The 26,455-nt window shown below is 40.3% G+C and overlaps 1 protein-coding gene across 3 annotated transcripts in view; it reads left to right on the forward strand.

The window, feature by feature from the left end:
• The window catches only part of LOC126281643 (TBC domain-containing protein kinase-like protein), a 65,718-nt gene that overhangs the window by 8,102 nt on the left and 31,161 nt on the right, over nucleotides 1-26,455 (forward strand). For all 3 annotated transcript variants that reach the window (XM_049980775.1, XM_049980774.1, XM_049980776.1), the window contains 4 exons: nucleotides 5,798-6,044; nucleotides 11,639-11,864; nucleotides 22,524-22,801; nucleotides 24,679-24,828. In XM_049980775.1, the coding sequence (XP_049836732.1) occupies nucleotides 5,798-6,044; nucleotides 11,639-11,864; nucleotides 22,524-22,801; nucleotides 24,679-24,828 (901 nt within the window). The remainder of the gene's footprint in view (nucleotides 1-5,797; nucleotides 6,045-11,638; nucleotides 11,865-22,523; nucleotides 22,802-24,678; nucleotides 24,829-26,455) is intronic.

A 26,455-nucleotide genomic window follows, 5' to 3' on the forward strand; every position in this document is an offset into this window, starting at 1 on the left:
TCTATCTTGGCCACAATAATGCTTTCACTATGGTGTTGGTAGTTTCCCGTTTTTAAATTTTCTAACCTACTTGTTCGATTAAGGGATCTGACATTCCACGCTGCGATCCGTAGAACGCCAGTTTTCTTTCTCCTGATAACAACATCCACTTGAGTAGTCCCCGCCCGGAGATCCGAATGGGGGACTATTTTACCTCCGGAATATTTTACTCAAGAGGACACCATCATCATTTAACCATACATTAAAGCTGCAAGCCCTCGGGAAAAATTACGGCTGTAGTTTCCCCTTGCTTTCAGCCGTTCACAGTACCAGCACAGCAAGGCCGTTTTGATTGGTGTTGCAAGGCCAGATCAGTCAATCATCCAGACTGTTGCCCCTGCAACTACTGAAAAGGCTGCTGCCCCTCTTCAGAAGCCACATATTTGTCTGGCCTCTCAACAGATATGGTACGGCCATCTGTATTGCTGAGGCACGCAAGCCTCCCCACCAACGGCAAGGTCCATGGTTCATGGGGTAGGACTAAAATTAGGAAAATAATAAATTCACTCAAAAGTAAAAGCTCACATGGAATTGATGGCATTTCCTACAGAGTACTAAAAGCTTTTTCCCAGCCACATACATTATAGCTCACTGAAACAGGACATTTTTCAGGATGGACTGAGATATGCTATTGTTAAACCATTGCATAAATGGGGGGGGGGGGGGGGGATAGGTCTGATGCTAACAACAGCTGGCCTGTCTCACTTCTGACAACTTTATTCTACATTCCTAAAAAGTAATGTGTCAAGAGTAGCATCACATATTGTAAAAATTAAGTACTGACAAAATCTGTTTGGTTTTGAGGAAGACTTTTCAGCAGAAAATGCTCTCTGTCGTTTCATTGATCAAATATTACATGCTCTGAGTAACTGAACACCACCCATTGGGATTTTTTTGTGATCCCTCTGAGACTTTTGACTGTGTGAATTGTGAAATTCTTCTAGATAAGTATAAGTTTTGTGATGTGAGTGAAACAGCAAAAATTGTTTAATTCAAATTACTGGAAGAATGCAGAAGGTTCAAATTAGTAGTACAGATAGGCTGCAAAAATCAGCAGTGTTGTCTGAGGCGGTATCAAGAACAGTGCCCCTAGGGTTCAGTGTTTGTTTTCATTCACCGTTTTCATATGGCATCGTATTTTTGGGTAATTCATCATTAAGAGAATGAGTATTCATTGCACAAAAGCTTGTAATCATAATAATGACTTGCCACTGTACATTCTTGAAGATCCAGAGCTAGTTATTCTTGCAGATGATACAGGTGTAGTAATCACACTGAATAAACAAGAATTAGCTGAAGAAATTGTAAATAATGTGTTTCACAATATGAGTATTGTCTGCTTTTCTGCAAATGGGTTGAAGTAATTTTGACAAAATGCAGTATATACAATTTTGTACAGTAAATGGGGTAACACCATTGATAAATATAAGCTTTGAACACAAGTCTGTTGCTAAGGTAGAGTGTTCAAAATTTCTGGGTGTGTGCATTGATGAGAAATTGAATTGTAAGAAACACATGATCTGGTGAAACAGTTACACACTCACTCACTCACTCACTCTGGCACAGAAGGGGATGAATATCTTTGGTCATTTGCCAAAGAGCATTAAAACTTAAAAGTCTCACAGATACCAATCATTATTTTTAAAAAATGAAAAGAATTTCTACATGACAACTCCTACACAATAGCTGAATTTTTGGATATGAAGTAGTAGTTCTTAAGAAAGTTATGGAAACTTATGTTAAACAGACAAGTTCCACATTACGAAATGTCATATTCATGATCTATGGAACAAGTATTAATGTAATGTAATGATGAGAATGGGGAGAGACAGTCCAGTAATTAGACATATTTGAATTTTTTTTCAACAATGTCACATTAAATAATGCCCTGGTTGACTCATATTTATGAAAGAGAGTGAGTAAATAGCTTATAAACCATTTTGTAGAAATCTTGTTGAGTTGGGCATTCTCACTATTGCTTCACATAATATTTATGCCCTCATGAACTTTGTTGTAAATAATGCACCCTGGTTCAAAAGGAATTATACTGTGCATAATTACAATATCTGAAGGAAAAGTGATAATCACTATTAGACATTACAGTTGTCTTTAGCCCAGAAAGGGGTCCACAATACTGCAACAGAAATTTTTTATCAGTTACTTAAGGATATAAAATGACAAACAAACAGCAAAGTCAAGTAATCTGAAAAGAAACTGAAAAAGTTCCTCCATGACAAAACCTTCTATTCTGTAGAAGTGTAGTTACAATTGCAATGTGTAAAAAGTGGTTGCTGGAAATTACCAACTCAGCTCTCTATGTTTCTTTAAAAAATTACAAATTAATTTGCATTGTGAATGTAAAGTGACTTGTTTCACACCATTATAATTTATCATCTAGTGAGATCTATGGAACAGGAAACTAACTTTGTGGTCTTTATGAATGAGCAACAGTTCTTTTTTTGTGAATAGCAGAGTACTAAATGTGTTGGTACCAAGGGTCGAAATGTCCCAAAGACATGGAGTAACTGTGGGAAAGGCACCAGTAATTAGTAAAAATACCTAAAATAAGTGCAGAAAAATCAAACAGTTGAAAATACAGGGTGCAATAGTGACAGTATTATGAAAAGGGTAACTGAGTCACAGACAGACAACAGAAAAAGACTCTCACACATAAAGCTTTCGGCTATTAAGGCCTTCATCAACAATAATCTATCTGCGACCCAGCATCTCCCCTATATCGTGAGTAGCAACTTTCCTTTTACAACATAGTTACATTACACCCTGGATTTTCCACTGTTTGAAAAGAATGGTTGCTATTCACCATGTAGCAGAGATGCTGAGTCACTGTGTGTGTGTGTGTGGGGGGGGGGGGGGGGTGTTTCTAATTCTGATGAAGGCCTGTTTGGCAAAAGCCTTACTTGATAGTCATTTCGTGTGCTTGTCTGTGACTCAACATCTCTGCTATATGGTGAATGGCAACTGTTCTTCTCATAATATTGTTAAAATAAATGTGGTCAACGCAAAGGGCAACAGCACTATAAATTTTTAATTTTTTGTTAAAATGCTATTTTCTCAAATCAGTACAGATAAATGAAACAACTAAAGGTATTTTCTTCTATATGTTGTTTGTAATGAAACTGCTTTTGAAGCAGGTGCTGACAGGTATGAATATTATTGAAAGATCAGGTAATAAGTCATGGATGCAAAATTCTTAAACAAATTATTCACTGAAGAATGGAAAAAAAATGGTAGAGATTGATCTCTGGGGGAATGTGTGTGGCTTCTGGGAAAATGTAGGAACATGTAAGAGAATACTCACCTTATGAATGACCTTAAAGATGCATTAAAAGAGAGAGATAGAGCACAAAGACACATTTATATCATGTGTAGAATTAGAAAAGCTTTTGAAAAAATTGTTTGGAATAGGCTACACTCTTTCAGATTTTGAAGTTTGCAGGTATAAAATACAGGGAGCAAAAGATCATGTGCAACTTGAACAGAAACAAGACTGCAATTATGAGAGTAAAAGGACATGAAAGGGAAACAGTGGTAGAGAAGACAGGAAGACAGGATTGTAGACTGTTATCAGTTTTATTCAGTTTGAAGATTAAGCAAACTGTGAAGCTTACCAAGGAGAAATTTAGAAAGTGAATTATGGTTCAGAGAGGAGAAATAAAATCTTTTAGGCTCGTCAGTAACATAATTCAGTGAGAGATGGGAAAGGACTGGGAAGTGTAATGGAATGGGTAGGGTCTTGAAAAGAGTTTATAAGTATGAACTAAAGTAAATCATGGGCAAGCGAGTGCAGTCAATGTTAATCAGGTGGCGCTGAGGGGCTTGGATTAGAAAATGAGATACCAAAAGTAGGATGAGAGTTTTTCTGTTTGGGGAGCAAAATAACTGGTGGTGCATGAAGTAGGAGGATGTAAAACACAGAATGTCAGTAGTTAGAAAAGCATTCTGAAGAACTTTGTTTAATTCAAATTTAATTTTAGTATGAAGAAGTCCTTTATGAAGGTATTGGTGGAATGTAGTCTTATGTGGAAGCGAATTTAGGGAGGTAACCACTAGACTGGAAAAGAATAGAAGCTTTTGAAATGCAGTAATACAGAAGAGTGCTGAATATTAGATGAGTAGTAACTAACAAGAAGGTACTGAATTAAATTGTGGAAAAAAGAAATGTATGGTGCAACCTGTTTAAAAGAAGCCACACACTGAAGTATCAAGGAAATTCAGTTTGGTAATGAAGGGAATATGGGGGGGGGGGGGGGGGGGGGGGAGGGAGGGTGAAAATTGTTGAGGGAGACTTACACTTGAATACAGTGAGGAGGCTCAAATAGATGTAGGTTGCAGTATTTATGCAGAGTTAGAGAGACTTGTGCAGGATTGATTAGCTTAGAAAACTATGTCAAGCCACCCTTAAAGAACAAGGGACAGTAGATTGAATTAGATAATTATATTGACTTGTTGCTGTTTATTAATTGGGTCTGGGATGAAAGACTCCACATTACTTTCAACATGATAAATGCTGTGAACAGATTCATTTAGCAGTTCATATTTAATGCTCTTTAGATTTCATTACAAAGAAGGACCTTTCAAAGTTTTGAATTAAAGTGTAAGTTAACAAGGATAAGTGCTTGTCAGAAACTATTGCTATTGCAGGTTAACTGTCATTCATGTTCATTAGCACTAATTTCACTAACCTGTGCCAATATATTTTGTCATAGAATTAAGTAGGACTAAAGTAGGTTAAAGTTAGCTAAATAGCTCTCTCTTTGAAAGAGTCTAATGGTTTTTCATACCATTTATCTGCTAATGCTTGCTTAATATTTGCATGGGGACACTGCTTATTACAAGATAATCAGGTAGTCTAATATATTTCTAATTTTTTATTGGTAAAAATCTATCATTGATATTTAAAGTAAGTTTAGTGGAGCTTAATGTGATTTCAGAGTAGAATCTCTGTCTTAAGGGATTCATGATGTTGGCTAATCTTAGAAGCTCTGTTATTACATGAAGGTGCAATCACATGTTGTACTTTTAGCTGGTCTATTGGGATTGCTTGTTGGGTAAAGTGATTGCCTATTCAGGCAATGGTCTCACCAAGCACAGTCCATTACATTGTCAGGGAGTTTCAGAACAGTTGCTCACTTTGATAGGGAGTGGAAGATTCAGTCTTCAGACACCCAGTGAACCTTACCACAATACTTTAGATATGATGTTAATGCTGATACATGATCTTGCACCAACACAGTAGTTGCAATTAGAACACTTTTATGTTCTAATTATTTCAATGCAACTTCCAAATCAACCTGAAGATTTTACATTACCTGTTCTTTTACAATAGTTATGTTGTAATAGTAGCCTAAACACTGCCGCATTGCCGAAAGTGAGCTGTATCATGTCTCATTGAAACTGTAATACAACAGTGAAAAATATACTGATATTTTAGTTAAGATTATTTGTATATACATTTGTTTACTGAAAGATAATGTTTATAAGGTTAGGTACTTTGGTTACTAAAAGTTATTCATGTTTCAGTTAGTGAGAGCTATTCACTTACTGTAATGTTAACTTTATTTGCAAGTGGGCTATGCATATATCAACAAATTATAATTAATCTTATATGTCAAAGAATAATGTTTAATATATGATTAAAGTAAAATTGCTGCAACATTAAATCATGTTTCTAAGAAATTCTTTGTATAGTTACAATTCTGTTTTTCTAACACTGGCATTAATCAATACTTGTTGACAGAGAGGACGATGGTGGTGTGTCAGTATCATCCCAAACCTTTAAGTGGACAGTTTCTCCCGCTCAATGCATTACAGAAATTTACTATGCAAATAGTTGATGCTTTAAATCACCTGAATACTTTACGAATTGTCCATCGAAGTCTTTGTCCAGAAAACATATTAGTTGATGATAAGGGAGATGTGAAGCTCTTCAATTATGGACTTTATTACATGACTGGAGAAGGAACTGATGTTTCATTTCCCATAGGGTAAGTAGTGTAATAGAAATTTGAGTCATATGTTGTGTAGAACAACAATTGTGTGGCTATTTTATGCCAAACAGTGGTATTTTCTTGGGTAACTGTCATATAGAGATTCCATGAGTTTGTAAAAGAACTCTGAGATTATTTTTTATCAGCAGGTTTTGTGTGTGTTTTATAGAGGCTGCTACCAATCACAGTTTTTTGTTATCATGCTAAAATTATTTTCATATTGCAGCATGTGTTGAGATATAACATCAGGCAGATTAAACCAGATAGATTGTGGGAATGGAGGCTGTGCTCTGAAAATTGAGTTCCCATCTGCAGTTTTTAGGATTAAATTCTAATGTGGAGGATCCAAATGGCGTAGGCACTGAAGCAGCTGTAGATTGGAGGGAAGTTGGAGCAGAATAAAAGAAGATTCACTGTCTGCTTCTACATAGCTGTGGTCAGTTGAATTATTGGTGAAGAAATGTTTCCAAAGAACGGTTGCTTAAAAGAAAGCAGGTGTTCGACATGTCCAATAAGATAAGCCTCGATATGGACTGAAAGTGAGACCTTACAAAAGGACTGTGACTATCATATACAATATTATGAGAGTACAGGTTTACAACCAGGTTAGGATTCTGGGGATGATGCTTGGGAATACTGTGATTAATGCGATGAGAACTAGGTTGTAACTATTTCATGATGTGAAGTGGATTAGTTATGCAAGTTTTTAGAGCTATGAGAGGTTAAGTGGGGGTAACGAATTCTTTGGTGGTTAGTTGTATGCTCAAGTGAGAGTGGGATAAGATGGTGCTGAGAATGTTGTTATAACTCCTCGAGAGCAAGTTTTGCTCACTTGCAGAATTGCTGTAATGCAAAATGAGCAAAACAAGAAAGGAAGGGTAGAGTTGAACACCTGTTGACTGTGGTTTTGCTAAACAGCACATATACTTGGAGTATGAAAGGACAAACAGAAAATTGGCCATGCCTTTCTTAAAGAAATCATCTTGGCATTTACTGGAGCAATTTAGCGAACTCGCACAAAACCTAAATGTGGATGACGGACAGAGATTTGATCTGTTGTTCTCCGACATACAAGACAACTGTGCTAACTACTGTGCCACCTTGCTTGATCAAATTGAGCAGACATACATTAGTAGTTGACTATTAGTGTGCTAAGTAGAATTAACATTGGTCTATTGTGGTACCTGTCAGAAACTGTGGTCAAGCAGGGACTCAAAAATGAAAAAAGCAGCAGGCAAAAATAAATTTTGAAAATTTTGAGTGTTGTTTAGCAGAGAAGGGATTAAGGTAGTTCAGATAGTGAAGAGGGCTATATGCAGATAGTGAAGAGGGCTATATGCAAGATGCACTATGCCAAGAGCATCATACTGATCATACGTGAAGATGAGCAGTCAAGAAGCTATATCCATGAATACTGTGGTGGATGTCTCATTATCTGTGTGTGCAGTATGTTATGTGAACATTCAGATACTTGATGGAGACTGCAAGTGTGAACTGACATTCATAAAATACTGTATTTTACTGAATGTTGCTCTTCATATGTAAAATCAAGTAGTAATTGTGTTCTGTTGAACATTATGTATATTTAACTGCAGATACAATTAGGTAACCATGTTGTGTGTGACAGTAAGCTAAAAGGTTGAAATATTGATTCAGAAAGCAACTAAACTCACTTTGTAATTGGGTTACTAATACACAGAATGGCATGAAAAATGCACCACATAATAAATAATGTCTAATTATCTATTCAGTCAAAGTGAAGTGCTTTGTTCCATATTTTTATGTGTGGTATGTTATGTTTATTGCACCAGCCTCAATTGTTTTTCCCACAAAACCTTAAAAACAGATTTACTGAATATGAGGCAATGCTTCTGACTCTTACAGCATTTATTGTTCCACCTTGTAAGGTTTCTCTTTCAGTCGTGTGTCTTTAGGATCTTTCATGAGTATTAGAATCAGATTTCTGGAGTGAGTATTCTCTTAAGCCCTGAATAAACTACATGTGCTGTTGCTTTAGTGGAAGTTGGTTGCAGCATGTGTTATGGTGGAAATGTGTTGAGAACTACACCTTCCACAATTTCCAGAACTGTAAGAGTACAGGGAAACTGGAAGCTATGCAAGGAAATCACTGTCGGAACTAAAACAAGCAGTATCGGCATGAGATGGTCATTTCTTACAACTTCAGTTTCTCTGCAGCCATCACACCACTTCTGTTGAAACATGAAATCTGTTCTATCAAGTTTGAGGGATTCACCTGTGGGAGAACTATCCATAGAAAACAACAAGAAGCCATCTTCAATCCAGATGACATGCTACATGTCAAGAATCCACCATAAAGTGTTATGCAGCTTGACTGTGTTTCACCAGGGAATATCGTGGCTGGAAAGCACAACAGTGGGAGCAAATGTTGCTCACCAATGCATTGTGATTTAGCCAATGATCACTTGATGGTAGTACAGAAATGGTCTGGAGAAGGACTGGGAAAAAGTTTTCCCCTTGCATATTTTCACTGAGGATACCTTTTCAGGGTGATTCTCTGATGGTGTGAGCAGGAATCAGTATGACTGCAGGGACATATTTGATCTTCATGGAGGATGGGCACCTTAAAGCACATCAGTATGTGGAGGAAATATTTCACTCCATTTATTGATGGATTTACAATAATATATGCTCATGTGTTGCAAGAATTGTGCGGTCAATGGAAGAATCCAATTCTACCCGTCTGCTTTGACCCATGACATAAGGGTGTTGTGGTGTGTGATATCATTAAGGCACGCAGTTTGAGTTGGCTGTGTTTGTAGATGTTGTCTTGTCGTGTTTGATGGCACACTCTGTGTGTGTGTGTGTGTGTGTGTGTGTGTGTGTGTGTGTGTGTGTGTGTGTGTGTGTGCACTGTTTTTCATGGTTTTAGGTGTTGGTTTTTTTTTATCGATTGTTATGGTTGACCTATACAGGTCAAGGGAAATGACCGATTACAATTTTAGTAGTTTTATATGAAGGCATTGGTGTTTTGGTATCATCAGCTGTGGTCAAGGGAAATGCCTGATTCCAATTTCCGTAGGTTTTGCTGCTTGCATTGGTGTTTTGATATTGTCAGCTGTGGTTGGCCTATACAGGGTGTTATAAAAAGGTACGGCGAAACTTTCAGGAAACATTCCTCACACACAACAAAAGAAAATATGTTATGTGGACATGTGTCTGGAAACGCTTACTTTCCATGTTAGAGCTCATTTTATTACTTCTCTTCAAATCACATTAATCATGGAATGGAAACACACAGCAACAGAACTTACCAGCATGACTTCAAACACTTTGTTACAGGAAGTGTTCAAAATGTCCTCCGTTAGTGAGGATACATGTATCCACTCTCTGTCGCATGGAATCCCTGATGCACTGATGCAGCCCTGGAGAATGGCGTATTGTATCACAGCCGTCCACAGTACGAGTACAAAGAGTCTCTACATTTGGTACCAGGGTTATGTAGACAAGAGCTTTCAAATGCCCTCATAAATGAAAGTCAAGAGGGTTGAGGTTAGGAGGGCATGGAGGCCATGGAATTGGTCCGCCTCTACCAATCCATCGGTCACCGAATCTATTGTTGAGAAGCGTATGAACACTTCGACTGAAATGTGCAGGAGCTCCATTGTGCATGAACCACATGTTGTGTCGTACTTGTAAAGGCACATGTTCTAGCAGCACAGGTAGAGTATCCCGTATGAAATCATGATAATGTGCTCCATTTAGCGTAGGTGGAAGAACATGGGGCCCAATCACGACATCACCAACAATGCGTGCCCAAACGTTCAGAGAAAATCTGTGTTGATGACGTGATTGCACAATTGCGTGTGGATTGTCGTCAGCCCACACATGTTGATTGTGAAAATTTACAATTTGATCACATTGGTATGAAGCCTCACCCGTAAAGAGAACATTTGCACTGAAATGAGGATTGACACATTGTTGGATGAACCATTCGCAGAAGTGTACCTGTGGAGGCCAGTCAGCTGCTGATAGTGCCTGTGCATGCTGTGCATGGTAAGGAAACAACTGGTTCTCCCATAGCACTCTCCAATCAGTGACGTAGTCAACGTTACCTTGTACAGCAGCAACTTCTGATGCTGACAGTAGGGTTATCGTCAACTGCACGAAGAACTGCCTCATCCATTGCAGCTGTCCTCGTCGTTCTAGGTCTTCCCCAGTTGCGAGTCATAGGCTGGAATATTCCATGTTCCCTAAGATGCTGATCAATTGCTTCGAACGTCTTCCTGTCGGGACACCTTCATTCTGGAAATCTGTCTCGATACAAACATACCGTGCTACGGCTATTGCCCTGTGCTAATCCATACATCAAATGGGCATCTGCCAACTCCGCATTTGTAAACATTGCACTGACTGCAAAACCACATTCGTGATGAACACTAACCTTTTGATGCTACGCACTGATGTGCTTGATGCTAGTACTGTAGAGCAATGAGCCGCATGTCAACACAAGCATAGAAGTCAACATTACATTCCTTCAATTGGGCCAACTGGCGGTGAATCGAGGAAGTTCAGTACATACTGACGAAATTAAAATGAGCTCTAACATGGAAATTAAGCGTTTCTGTACACATCTCCACATAACATCTTTTCTTTATTTGTGTGTGAGGAATGTTCTCTGAAAGTTTGGCCGTACCTTTTTGTAATACCCTGTATACGTCAAGGGAAGTGTCAGATTCCTGTAGATTTTGTAGTTATTTTGTTGTGTGTTTTGGGATCATGGTGTGTTTTTTTACCGTTATGTTTAGCTTGTCCCCTCCCTAAACCCCCAATTTCCCGCAGTTGTCTCGTTAGTTTGATTGTATTTTTGGAGCGAGATGATATATATATATATATTGCTGTGTGTATGTAGTGACATCATGGGCACCGTATTGGAGACGCTTAGAATAGCCGTTTCTGCCATATTGATGATGTCATGGGTCAAAGCATACGGATGGAATTGGACATTTCTGTAATCTCGAATTGTGCAAGAGTTATTGGGTGAAGTGGAGATTTGTACTATGTCCTTATGATCATGTATGGAAACAGGTGGAGCTAAGGGCACATCAGTAGTATTTAGAGGCCCTACTGGACCTTTGGGAGACCCTCCTGGAATAATGAGGAGATTCATCTAGAGGATATTGTAGCATTAATAAGAAACATACATGAAAGGTTGGATGCCATGATTGGTGCAAGAGGTGACAATATACATTTTCGAAGATGCAGGGAGATCTTCGAAGTGGTGCATTACCTTCATGAGCTTCTCAAAATTTGCTTGAAGTGTGAAGCCATTTGTTTTACTTCCACATCTCTGGCTTAATTCATTTATAAGAATCCTTTTTTATTGTTTGACATTCAGAAGGTATTGTACAACAGTAATTTATTTTAAAAATAGATTAGTCTCATAAAAGTGACTGGAATTTAAAATAAGAAATCAGAATAGAAATTCTGTAAGAAATGTGTGTTGTTTTTTTTTTTGAGCCAGTCGCTGTTTAGTGAATAACATATCTATTGTAGAATCTTTCACTTCATTGTGCCACTAACACTGGAAATAATTTGAATTATCATTCCAGCCATCCAAAATACATGGCTCCAGAAGTGTTGCTTGGTGCACAGTCAGGACCAAAAGTGGATGTTTGGTCATTAGGTATGATACTACTTGAACAAGCTATGGGTAAAACACTTTGGGCTGGTTTACGCCTGGCTCAGTGGCTAAGAAAGGTTCTTAGTTTGCTGCATTGTCCTAGTGTTGTGGAGAAGATAGCAAGAGAGCATAACTGTTGGGAACAGTTACAACAGGTTAGAAACTGATGTTAATTGTATTTTTCCATTCATGCAGGTGTACTGGTTTGAATACTGTAGGAGTCATTTATGTAACACATGAATCCTTGTTACTAAGAAATGTTTGTGAATGGTGAAAATGCATGTATAGTAATGTTGAACATAAATTAATCAAGCAAAGTGCATGTCTGTGGATGAGGGCCACACCAAGTGCAGAGGTTATGAGGAAACTGGAGATAATTGTATACCTTAGCAAAATCTGAACTACAACAATAGTTACCAACTTTTAATATCAACATTGTTGTCTTCCTTGTATAGAATAACTAGAGAGTGATAAATACGAATGTCTGAGTAATTCAGCATGTTTGAGTAATTCAGCAACACACATCCCCGTGTCAGACGATAACACTATGATGTTCAATTTGATGGCAAAAATTAAATGTTTGATCTACATGATAACTGAAAATTTCACAGAAAAATTAATTAATTAAATTTTGATGAGTACTTAAGACTGTCGGTAAAGAGAGATCTATTAGCATATAATGTCCTTTGAATTCAGTTAGCAGCATGCATCAGACAATACCTTGTAACAACATAAATTTCCAGGAGTACTTAATTCTTATTTATAGAGTCATCTTTCATGATTACGATACAAAGAACATTTAAATAGTTTTTAGAATGTGTAAGTAGTTTTTAAGTGACGGCAAAGTTTATATATAAGCAAACACTGTCTCTGCGATATTGAAAATACACCTTATAGACTGATGATCACTGGAACTTGAATTCACATGTTATCTTAAACTGTTCTGACCATCACATCTTGCTGCAATTATCACTGTACATTCATTGTCAGTCAATTCATGACATGCTGCCATGTTCACTACATACCTCGCAGTAGCAGACTCCTACAGTTATCATGTCTATACTTGGGCAACATGCTACAAGAAGCCACAACATTTTGGCATCATAAACAACTCATCTTCAAATGGGACACCTCTCCCATAACTTGGCCACTCAGTACATGTATAAATATTTGACAAGTGGCCGCCATGTCATCGTCATAGAGCCACAAGGGGTGATCAACAGTCTACATCTCACTGCCAATTTGAATGTGGAGTGTCAGGGCTCAAATTTATAGGGCTGCACAGAGAAAAATGCATCCACAGACTTAAGCAACTGACACCAAAATCCTCTCTTTACTGACACCACATTTTAGAGCTCAACGACCGGCATGGGCCAGTTAGCTTTGTCGGTGGACCAGGGAATGATGGTGGCATGTAGCATTGTTTGATAAATCCTAGTTTCAACTGTAGTGAACTGATGAGCTTGTAAGTATGGCATATGTCCCCTGAAGCTGCTTGTCAACAAGGTTGCATCCAGGCTAGCGGCTTGGGCTGCATTCACATGGTTCTAATTAGCCCTCACCGGCCATCTGCACTGACGTTAGATAGGTAAACACTTTGTGGACTTTTACAGACTGTCTACATCCTTTTCTGACATGAGAGTATCCTGATGAAAAGGTCTGTTTTAATATGACACTGTTGCACATCACCCCTCTTCAGTTGCATGCAGGTAACTCAATGGAGACTCCCCTAGATCACAACCATGTTAACTTGATGAAGTGTTTTTTTGGAAACTGTCAATACCCTTTATATGATCACTAAATCATGCACCAAAAACACAAAAACAACTGTTGCTAGCACTGTAAGATGTATAGATCCTTGTAGAATCCATGCCTTGATGTGTTACTGCCGTTCTGACAGCTCACGGTGAAGCATCTTGCTATTAACACCTTGTCTAGTGCCTACCCATACCTGATTGCTAGTGAGTATACAATCCATGAAATTCTCACAGATTTGTGTAAACTATTTTACATTTCAAATGCATTATATTTTTAACAATAATTTTAATCTTTTGTTACTATGAGTTGAAGAATCCCATATAAGTTGCTTAATATAAGGAATACTGAAAAACAGATACAGTGTTATGTGAATCTGTGTAGAAAATGCTTGTAGAAAATGCACTCTCAAGCTATCTTAAATTAGAGGCTGATCATTAAATCAAACCCTAGCAAGTTTTGCACTACTACCAAGGATACTAAGTTGGTGTGACTTCGTAAACTTAAATATCTCGTAAATTTAGAAAAGTTTACAGTTACGAAAAGGATAGATTCCTGCTCACCATAAAGATGACATGTTGAGCTGCAGATTGGCTGGAACTAAAGCCGTGTGGATTGGCCACACAGTCTTTGGTGCTGTGTCACAGATTGTGTGGCTCCTCCTGCTGAAGGTTCGAGTCCTCTCTTGGGCATGGGTGTGTGTGTGTTCTTAGCATAAGTTAGTTCAAGTAGTGTGCAAGTCTAGGGACCGATGACCTCAGTAGTTTGGTCCATCCGTTTACTGGCTGTAAATAAAATATTTTAGTGAAACTTCCTGGCAGATTAAAACTGTGTGCCCGACCGAGACTCGAACTCGGGACCTTTGCCTTTCGCGGGCAAGTGCTCTACCATCCGAGCTACCGAAGCATGACGGATACTGGCAGAAGTAAGGCTGTGAGTACCGGGCGTGAGTCGTGCTTCGGTAGCTCAGATGGTAGAGCACTTGCCCGCGAAAGGCAAAGGTCCCGAGTTCGAGTCTCGGTCGGGCACACAGTTTTAATCTGCCAGGAAGTTTCATATCAGTGCACACTCCGCTGCAGAGTGAAAATCTCATTCTGATAATACACTCCTGGAAATTGAAATAAGAACATGGTGAATTCATTGTCCCAGGAAGGGGAAACTTTATTGACACATTCCTGGGGTCAGATACATCACATGATCACACTAACAGAACCACAGGCACATAGACACAGGCAACAGAGCATGCACAATGTTGGCACTAGTACAGTGTATATCCACCTTTCGCAGCAATGCAGGCTGCTATTCTTCCATGGAGACGATCGTAGAGATGCTGGATGTAGTCCTGTGGAATGGCTTGCCATGCCATTTCCACCTGGCGCCTCAGTTGGACCAGCGTTCGTGCTGGACGTGCAGACCGCGTGAGACGACGCTTCATCCAGTCCCAAACATGCTCAATGGGGGACAGATCCGGAGATCTTGCTGGCCAGGGTAGTTGACTTACACCTTCTAGAGCACGTTGGGTGGCATGGTATACATGCGGACGTGCATTGTCCTGTTGGAACAGCAAGTTCCCTTGCCGGTCTAGGAATGTAGGAGATCGCTCCCCACACCATGATGCCGGGTGTTGGCTCTGTGTGCCTCGGTCGTATGCAGTCCTGATTGTGGCGCTCACCTGCACGGCGCCAAACACGCATACGACCATCATTGTCACCAAGGCAGAAGCGACTCTCATCACTGAAGACGACACGTCTCCATTCGTCCCTCCATTCACGCCTGTCGCGACACCACTGGAGGCGGTCTGCACGATGTTGGGGCGTGAGCGGAAGGCGGCCTAACGGTGTGCGGGACTGTAGCCCAGCTTCATGGAGACGGTTGCGAATGGTCCTCGCCGATACCCCAGGAGCAACAGTGTCCCTAATTTGCTGGGAAGCGGCGGTGTGGTCCCCTATGGCACTGCGTAGGATCCTATGGTCTTGGCGTGCATCCGTGTGTCGCTGCGGTCCGGTCCCAGGTCGACGGGCACGTGCACCTTCCGTCGACCACTGGCGAAAACATCGATGTACTGTGGAGACCTCACGCCCCACGTGTTGAGCAATTCGGCGGTACGTCCACCCGGCCTCCCGCATGCCCAATGTACGCCCTCGCTCAAAGTCCGTCAACTGCACATACGGTTCACGTCCACGCTGTCGCGGCATGCTACCAGTGTTAAAGACTGTGATGGAGCTCCGTATGCCACAGCAAACTGGCTGACACTGACGGCGGCGGTGCACAAATGCTGCGCAGCTAGCGCCATTCGACGGCCAACACTGCGGTTCCTGGTGTGTCCGCTGTGCCGTGCGTGTGATCATTGCTTGTACAGCCCTCTCGCAGTGTCCGGAGCATGTATGGTGGGTCTGACAAACCGGTGTCAATGTGTTCTTTTTTCCATTTCCAGGAGTGTATTTTAGTGTTTTTGCCTACATGCTGGTTATTTACATATTAACAAATAGAGCAGTTGCCGAAATTTAATAATAATGGTCTTATTAGTAATGAATGCAGAACTTAGCTTTCATTGTCAGTGCTCTTAAGATTCCTTAGCTGTGAATCTTGACCCACCCTCACTGTGAGACATAAACAACAGCGTGGAAACAACGAACCAAAGCTAATTTCTCTTCCATGTACAAGCAAACAGCAATTGAGAGCATACACACACATATAGAAGCAATCCTGGTACTGATACAAGCAGTTGTTGGCATTAAGTATGAATACAGTATGAGGACAACTGCCTGCTGTACAGCACTTATCAAAAGGAGGGCTCTGGTAGATGGCATGTCGGCTGCTGTGCCATGTGCACAAGTCGCATGGCCCACTGCAGGCAACCTCTGGTGGCTGGCCCATGCAGATGCCTTTGGTGGAATATTTGAAGGGTGGCATGCTGGTGGCCTAGTGTCTCAGCATGTATCCATGTGTCATGTACAGACTTATAGCACCCCTCCCCCTTGGCAAAAGGGCTCACCACCAGTGTGAGTGTTGCAGTGATTTCTGAAACACCCACTGTCTCTGCAGCAAATGTCGCAGCGATGGCAGCAGCAGAAGGAAATTTCAGGCTGGAACCATTGAGTAGGGTGGAAGTAGCATGGGCGTAGACATGCACAGCAGTCGCTTCTCCATTAGGTACCGTAAGAGAGGTTGAATAGTGCTGCTGTTGAAGTTGTTTGCAACTCTGTTGGAGGCACTGCAGACACCAGTGTTGTAGTGTCTGAAGACACCTGCGAACCCAATGGCGAAGCCACCGTGGGAAGGCCCAGCATCAGGCACAGGATGCAGTGGGAGTGGGGGGTAGTTGCTGTGGATCCCAGGACCCCAGAAGAGATCAGGAGATGCTGACATCAGCAAGGAGGACAGCCGAGATGCCCTGCAGACCCAGGACAGACGCTGAGGGCATGGTCAACTGTGGACCTGTAGCCCTTACTGTGGCACGAGGATGCTGCTGGTCATGATAGTGTGCCACCAGCCCTTCAGTGGTGTGCACTGTATGAGGCAGCAGCAGCCTTTACAGTTGTTGTGGACCATGGCTAGAATCCACTCTGTTCAGCAGACAAACCCCTAAACCCGGACCATGGAGTCAGGAGCAAGCCATGACGACAGTGGCACCAATGGGTGTTGCAGGGTAGGTATGACCATATGCTGGAAGGCACATGGCTGGACCTTTGAGCACCTTGGCCAGACCCCAAACATCCACCAGTGTAAACCTGTAGGAATTCAAGGAGCATGTCGAAGCTTTGTCTGTAGAGCCGTGTTAAATGTACTTCTTCATTTGAAGATGGAATGTATGGACAAAACTTACTGTCTCATTGTTAGATTTGGGAGGGGGGGGGGGGGGTCAATGGAGGAGAAGTTATGTGGTGAATGTTTTGGTAGGTGCAAAAAATTACGGAAGGCTTGAGACAAAAACTGTGGACCATTACCTCTCACAAGTTTATAAGGCAATCCTTTAATAGAAAAAGTTTTGGAGAGCCCCTGAATCATAGCCCCAGCTGATGATGGAGGACAATGGATTGATAACATATGTAAATTTAGAGAAAGCATTGGTAACCAAGAGCTAGGAAGAATTTAGGAAGGGCCCCATGAAATCAATGTGGGTGCATTCCAATGGGCATTGTGGTCTGGGACACAGAGAAAGCATTGCCAACAGCTCTGTCTGTTGGGTAGCACAGTGAGAGCAGGCCGTGACAAGATGTACAATGCCAGTGTTGATGCCAGGCCAAAACATAGGCCGATGGGCTGATAAGTCCTCTGAAAAGGAACTTTCTTGTGAAGCAATTTGGGGTGAGGATGGGCCGATGTGGCTGCACCTAGAATAAATTAGTGGGAGTAATAATTTTACCAAAAAATGCTTGGAGTTGTTTGACATTGTTACAGAAAATTTTACTGAAAAATGCTTGGAGTTCTGTGACATTTGTGCAGCAACAGTAAGCTGTGTCCGCAGTAACTTGGTGTAAATGCTTAACCCCATACCAAGGAATGTCAAATGCCAAATACACAGTAATGGCAGGAAGAGAGTGACTTGACCAAGTTGCATTTTAATCCAGCAGTATATAAGACCATGAAAATGTGTGCAAGTTAATTAAATGCTATTCTGTGGATGCACCCTTCATGATGATGTCATTGAGATAGTTGGTGCATCCCAGAACCATCATCAGTTGTTCCAAAAAAGTACTGAAAAATTACCAGGGTGCTAGCCACACCAAACAAAAGGGACTGATACTGGTACAAACTGAGGGGCATGATAATTGTGTGGAGCTGGTCCTTATCCAGTGGAACCTGTAAATAGGCTTCAGGTAAATCCTTATCCAGTGGAACCTGTAAATAGGCTTCAGGTAAATCCTTATCCAGTGGAACCTGTAAATAGGCTTCAGGTAAATCAGTTTTGGAGAAAAAGTGACCATTGGTGAGTTTAGCCAATTACTCGCCTAGACAGGGCAAAGGGTAGTTGTCAGTGATAGATTGAGCATTAACTGAAACTTTCAAGTTGCTTCAGAGACCAGTCATTGTTTTAACAATCACGAGGGGGGTAGAAAATCACTCATTGTAATAGGCTGTAAGACCCCCAATGATGTCAGCCTATCACATTGTGATTTCACTTGATCACACAAAGCATAGGAAAAAGATACTGCCACACAATAGGTCGCAGGGTAATATGTGCTGCAAAATTAATAGCATAACCTAACCTATCTGAGAAAAGAGACTAGAACTCAGAGAGTGTAACTGCTGATAATGACCTGGTTGCAAATGTGGTGCATCGTATATGACATGGAAAAACTAAAAGCCTTGAAAGCATCCAGAGCAAACAAACCTCTGGTACCAGATCATCCACTACCAAAAAAGTCGAGGAACGAACCACAGATTTATACACACTGGCAGCCATAAATTAGCCCAAAATTGGAATAGGCTGCTTGTTGTAACTCACCAAATGCCAAGTAACATGAGACGAAGCTGCAGATATAAGATGCACATAAGTTTATGAGTTCGGTACAGTTACTGCTGCACCCATGTTCACTTATAAGCTGAACACTTTGTCCGTCACTCTCACTCTGGAAAACAGTTTGTTATGATTCGTAAGCACTGGAGACGCAGAATTAAAACCCATGTCCATGTCCGTAGAAGGAGCCTGGGAATGACACATGGATACTACATGTCCTTTTCTCCTACAGTTGTTGCAAGTCACCCAGTGCTAGTTGTTGTTGTTGGGCACATTGCTGTCCAGTGTGGCATGCAAATGGCTGCCACATCATCCTACCCCCAGGAATTGACCAATGTGTGATAACCAGGAACAGAAGCAGCTGCTGCAGTACCACACCAAACCTCAATCTGATCACCAGCAGCATGAGATTGAGCAGTATTTAACACTTCTGCCAAAGATGGATTCTTGCACTGTATTGCACATTGATACACCCTTGTTAGGAGCCATCTGAATGATATCACCACAGGCCATAGATTCAGCAAAGGAATCATGATGAAAATCTGTAACAAACTGGCATATGGAACTGAGGCTGTGAAGTTCAGCCACCCAAGCATGGTACTACTGGTGGAGCTGTTCATGACAATAACAGAGCTCTACTCATGCTGTGATGACACATTTGCATTTATGGTGATGATTTAGCAACAACCTGCACATCACATTGAACAAAAGTGACACGTGTTCTTGGACCAGTGCTATCTGACCCAACAGCTGTTAGATCCGAGGAGAAATCCAAGAAAGGAAAAAAGCATTACACATGTTTGCATCAGTGACGCCAAAAGAAGGAAGTGTTGTCATAGTCGCTGCTTATAAGCCTCTCACTCTTCAGATGCGTTGTGATAAGGGGGAGAAGGCCGTGGTTATGCTAATGGTGTGAAAGCCTGCATAATCAATATGGCGGATAAGTTCATGAGAGCAACTGTAAAAGCCTACAGCTGCTTGAAGAGAGATTGAAGCACTGCCTTCTACATGGACAGAAGAATCAAAGGAACAAGGAAATAGACTGTGCATGCAGAAGTGGACACCACACTCATCGCCAGTTGACATACTGTATGGCACGAACAACAGCATGGCCACGATGAAACAAACTTCATTCTTCTTCCACATACAAGTTTACAACAGTTGATAAAATAGGCACAAATGTAGAAGTTACCCAGGTACTAATACATGAGGTTGCTGACAATAAGTATGAACACAATATGAGGGCAAGTGCCTGCTGCACTGCACTTGTAAAGAGGAGGGCTCTGGTAGATGGTGTGGCAGATGCTGTGCAATGTGCACAAGTCATGGCCCACAGCAGGTGGCCTCTGGTGGCTGTGCCACACAGCTGCCCTGCCAGCAGCCTGGTGCTGTGGCACATATCCAAGCAGTACATACAGAGTTATGGCAGCTTTATTTCTGCCAGTACCACTGTTCTACTTTCCAAACTTTGTGTAGCTCTCTGCGTACCTCATTAGATTAAAACTGCTGGGAAAAAGAATGTTGTAAATAAATAGCTTAGTCATTGCATAGGGGATAGTTTCCAGAATGAATATTTCGCTCTACAGTGGAGTGTGTGTGCTGCTTTGAAACTTTGTGCCAATTTAAGACTGGGTGCCAAACAGAGGGGAGAGATATTGGCAGAAGTGAAGTTGTGAGGGTGGGCTGCGAGCTGTGCCTGGATAGAAAAGTCAGTATGAGCAATGCCTGTGAAAGGTCAGGTTACAGATTTGGTTGTTTCAGTGGGGCTGCAAAATTAAATTGTAACTGTCCCATTTAATTCCTCGGTCTAATTTCCTTCAATGAGCCAGAATTTGTTCAGTTCCATTGATGACTAGGTCTCACAAGATGTGCACTTAACGATTATAAGGGTGGGGGGGGGGGGGGGGGAGGAGGGAGGAAGTAAGTACTGTGTTGTCAGTAGAGACACAGTAACAGCAGTCTGGGTCAGTTAGGAGAGCCCAGTGACTTAGAAAGTGCATGTCACCTGAATAACAGGTCCATCAGGGAGATTTCGACCCTCTCAAAGCTGTTCACCTCTGCCCATTGCTAATGTGATAGTGAAGTAGAAACACATAGGAACAACCACAGCTAAACCAAAACCAGACAGACCTTATATACTGACAGACAAGTGGAGTATTACAGAAATAAGTGAAGGGATTTCAAGTGAATTCCATTTACCAGCCGTCCCGGTAGCACAATGACTGACGTTTGTAAGGAGTTAAAAAGAATGGGTTACAGTGGTGAAGCAGCTCCTGATAAACCACAGATTTTTGTAGCCATTGCTAAGTGACACTTAAGGTGGTGTAAAGTTACTGTCATCCACTGAACAGTGGATGACAGGAAATCAGTGATATGTAGTGATGACTCACACTATACTCTGTGGCGGTCTGATGGCTGTGACAAATGCCTTGAGAATGTTGTTTGTAACAGCAGCCAATTTTGATCGAGCTTCTCACAGTGGAATTCTACAAACCAGTTGTAAAGAGTTTGTTTTTAAAATTTGATTGATTTTCAAAAGTTGAATGAAATGATTTGAGTCATTGTTATTGACAAAATAACAAATTACAAAAATTGTTAAACAAAAAAGTTTGTAAAGTTTCCATTTTTTTCACAGTTGTGATTATTTAAACACTCACTGTGAACAAATTGTGTGGTCAGTTTCTCAACTGTTATTGTTATAGCAATAACAAATGGCAAATATTAAAACAATACTTATGTCCCATCTCAGTAATGCTGCATAGTTGTTGTTCATAAAATTTTCAAAGGTGACACTGATACCACAGTACTTGTCACAACTGCTCAGTGCCTAATAGGGCAGCCCTTGGTCTCGCGCACTGAGCGAGGTGGCGCAGTGGTTAGCACACTGGACTCGCATTCGGGAGGACGACGGTTCAATCCTGTCTCCAGCCATCCTGATTTAGGTTTTCCGTGATTTCCCTAAATCGCTTCAGGCCAATGCCTGGATGGTTCCTTTGAAAGGGCACGGCCGATTTCCTTCCCAATCCTTCCCTAACCCGAGCTTACGCTCTGTCTCTAATGACCTCGTTGTCGATGGGACGTTAAATACTAACAACCACCACCACCACCACCTGGTCTCGCTGGAGATCTCCCCACTGTCCTCGCAGATACCGATACCAGTGTTAACAGAGTGGTGAAATTTTGTGAACTATCAGGCCTCATCCCTAAACTGGTGGGGAAGGGCGGCAGACTTTAGTATGTTATAAACTGCTCTGCATGTGGTTACAGCCTTTGTCCCCACCCATGAGATTAGATGTTGACTTATCGGCAAGGCGCTGATGACCGTGATGTCGAGCGCCCCTCAACCCAACTCATCATCAGTGCCTAATACTGCAAACTCTGCACAGACCAATACAAGTAGTTTCCTGATTCGTAAGATGTATTGTTTATAATTTACATCAAGTTTGTTTAGTTTTTGATATTTTTTTTTTCTTTAGTCAAAACTCATACTGTAAAATAGTTCCCATTGCTAATGATATGTTTTTGTAGTATAGAAGTGAACATAAATATTGAGATTAGTTACTGATGGATATGTGTAAACATATGCTCTTTATTCCAGACAGTGCCCGCTGATTTCCTAGACCTTCTGTCTAAATGCCTGAATATATACACAAGTCAACGGCCAATGCCTCGTCAACTGATGTGCCATCCATACCTTAAAGATATTGAACAGAAATCTGTTACGGAATCTGTTCCACAATCTAGAACACACCCTCTTCTGGAAAGGCCCCTAAAAGAGCTGTACCATTTGTGGAGACTGGCAGGCGGTGATGTACAGGCAGAACTGCGAAAGCAGGGTCTTATACGTACAAAACCTCCAATTCTATCACTTCCAAGGTATTTCACATCCTATTTTTATTTTTTGGATAAGTAAACATACATAACTTTAAAAAAAGTGAAAACAGAGTGAATTCACCAGGTTTATGACATTGAAATTGCATCCAAATGGTAATCACTAAAGCAAGAATGACTGGAGCAATTACACAAGAATAAAATAAGTAGCTGAAATTTGTAACATCTCTTGCTTTTGGGATTTCTTCACGAGGAAAAAAAGAAACATAAAAGTAAGGAAAAAGCAAGTTTAAGATGTACATGTTATATTGGGGAGGAATAATAAGTCCAGATTTTAGCTGGTGAGAGATGATGTAATTCAGGAGTTTGAAAGTAACTTTCTTAACTGTTACTTTTGAATTCTTTGATACTTTCTGTGTTTCTCCCAAAGAGTTTCAGTACCATTCTTTAAGTACCATATCCTTTGCCTTCACTTTTTCCTATCCCTGATTGTCATCTTGCTTCTTATGTAAGAATTTTTGATAAACCTGTAGACTTAAGCAACTGCTTTTTTCTTTTTCTTTTCTTTTATAAATTTGTGTTGCGTCTCTTCTCCTTTGCTTCTGTTTGAGCTGTTAGTAAGTGGATGTCCATCTGTGGTTGCAAGCACCCATGTATAACTGCTTACTGTAGTCTTCTTTCAGAATTTTACTGAACTCTTGAGCACTCATTGATAGAAGTGTTGCAGAATTACAGGCCACCTTGTTACATGTATGTCAGGTATAGGACAATGGACAGCATCTACTACATTTTATAGTTGTTCCTTTATTATTCCCTTCATGAACTGAACATGAGCAAGACACGTGTGTGTACGTCTCTGTACTACCACAATTTGTGTTTGGCAGCACGCAGTGTCATCTAACACATCAACTTTTAGTTGTACACTCAAATTTGAAGCATGTGTGCATAGTAGGTTTGATGAGATACAAATACATCAATACAGCCATTACATCTATTTACTTTTCTTTTTTTATTACGTTGAACTAAAAGTTACTTTATTTGGGTTGTTTGACATAATTTAATAATTGAAATACACTGAAGAGAAAACAAGTCTAAAGTGACAATAATTCCTTTTCTGGTGATAGCAAATGTGTTTCAAAAATGTAAAAAATTGTGTACAGATCCAGTAAATTCAAGCTCTTGGTCCCATTAGTGCCTGAACAAACATCGCAGTTCATTTTTCCTGCACACAGTTAGAGTGGAACAATATTTAAATGGTGTGAAGGTGGTTCGACGAACCCTTTGCCAGGCATTTAAATGTGAATTGCAAAGTAGTCATGAAGATGTATGTTGAAATGTATGCATGGAAATTAATTTTTGTCTCATATTGTTTGTACTTGCCAAGTATTTTGTGTAGTTTTTGCTCGGCATATGCTCACCTCTGGTTGCACAATAAATTGTGTGTGTGTTCTTGTCAAACATCCAATAACACATTTAGCTAGTTTTAGACTTTATTTGAATATTTTCTCCTGAATATATTTTGGCACAGAAGTAGTGAGAAGGAAACAGGTTGACCAAGATGGTAATTTTTCTTCTTCTTCTTCTTTTTTTTTTTTTTTTTTTGCAATTATAAACACCAGGACACACATCTCATTCCAGTTAATCTGAGTGAAATTGTCTGTAATACTTCAGGTCCCTCAGCTTTGCTCCTAGATTGTCTCTTTAATGCGGCAAATTCCATCTGTCATGCTTGTCAAAACACAGTAAATTTTACAACTATAGTTGTTTCACTGTCAATTGCACAGGAGCTGTAACATGAGAGAAGAAACAAAATATATTAAAATAGAAGTGAAATATTCACTATTTTGTACCATGTACAAGTAAAAGTGCAATGTTTAATTTATTCATTCATTTAAGTAATTGCATATTTATCTCTCTGGCAGTCTGGTGATACTGGAAGGCACGGTGTTTGGACAGATCAGAGACCGAACTTCAATGCTGGATTTACGTGTTGTTCCACTGCCTCTGGACACACTTGTTCAGAGACTGGCACATGTACCACCAACTTCATACTACCCTCTAATTGAAGTAAAGTGAGTATGCTTCCATATTTGCCAGAGTCATTTGACAAATAGATATTGTAAAAGAAAAAAAAAACTGCTGTACATTGTTTATGAAAGAAAAAGGCATTTGTTACGCATGTATTGGTATCTATCTCTCTCTCTCTCTCTCTCTCTCTCTCTCTCTCTCTCTCTCTCTCTCTCTCTCTCTCTCTCTCATATGCTCATACTCACCTCCCTTCCTCCCTCCCTCCCTCCCTCCCTTCCACCCTCTCTCCCTCCCTTCCTCCCTCCCTCCCTCCCTCCCACCCTCCCTCCCCAATGCCCCTCCCACCTAAAAGTGGAAGTTCACTTTCAGAAATCTTCATTAGCTAATCAATAGTAATTTAATGTAAGCAATAATTTAATATCACAACACAGTCAAATTCACTTCTTTCGTTGATTGCACTTGTAGTTGGTCATTAGGATAGCTGATACGTCACACCTCAGCACTTCACTGTTACATCACTTACAGATGTGTATTTTTCAAGTGGCAACACAGATAACAAGCATAACAACTTCACAACATAACTAAAAGTCACTGACTGACTGACCGATATTCACACATATATGTTCAGTTTTGACTAGCTGACACAGACTTGTTTGAAAAGCACACGGTGAAACACAGATTGTTTGCATAATGAGTGCTAACTCCTGACAGACAGGCTGGATTTTGTGTGACACCTATTTATAGATGTCCACATTATATGATTACAAATTGTTAGAATACTGAGCTCTTCAATTTTAGATATTAATGTAAAAGACAGAAAAATTGAAAGGGACAAAGATACAATAGGCAGTGAAGTAAGTTTATGTAGCCACCAGTTCTGTAATTGGGCAGTAGCATAATTATTGGTACTGTTTTGTAGAAGAGCAATTTAATGTGAAAAGGGATTTGCAAAGTTCACTGAAACAGTCTACAAAGTGAAATTTTCTGTTTAGAATAATTAATTAAGTCTTCCTCTGATGTCGTTTGCTCTGTATCACTTTGAACAATATTTAAAACTGTTTTAATTTTATTATCAGAGATGTTAATCTCAGATGTAATGCATGTACTTCTGGACTTTTTAATAAGTTTTATTAATACAATGCAGTAGTTTTTATAATGATTGACTGTTTGTGGATCATTACTCCTCCTAACAACAAGATAAATTTCCCTTTAGTAAGCCACAGCTTTTTAGATGGCTTATTACAGTTTTGTTTCAATGTTTTCTTGGGAAAACTTTTTTCATATTTTAAACATAGCTGCACAACAGCAATGGTTCCACGTAATAAAATTATAAACAGCCAACCAGTTGCAATGGATCAAGAATTCTTTACCTAGGTTTCGACAAATATAAATTTGTCTTCTTCAGAAGATGGCCTAAGGGCAATGAACATCATAGCTTACATTAGAAAAGTATGAAACTTAAGCCAAGAATAAATTTTAACACAAATTAGAGAGCTCTTGCATTACAGAAATATGAGGACGACGACTGGTACTTACAATTTTACATTAGTAAGGACTAATGTACCATCACCATTTTTACAAATGTCGGCATAGATCCATTGGTCAAAAATGAAATGTAGCCCTAGAATTAGGGTTTGTCACGTAAATATAAATTAGTACATGGATCTTGCA

Source organism: Schistocerca gregaria, chromosome 7 (assembly GCF_023897955.1).
Source record: "Schistocerca gregaria isolate iqSchGreg1 chromosome 7, iqSchGreg1.2, whole genome shotgun sequence".
Lineage (NCBI taxonomy): Eukaryota > Metazoa > Arthropoda > Insecta > Orthoptera > Acrididae > Schistocerca > Schistocerca gregaria.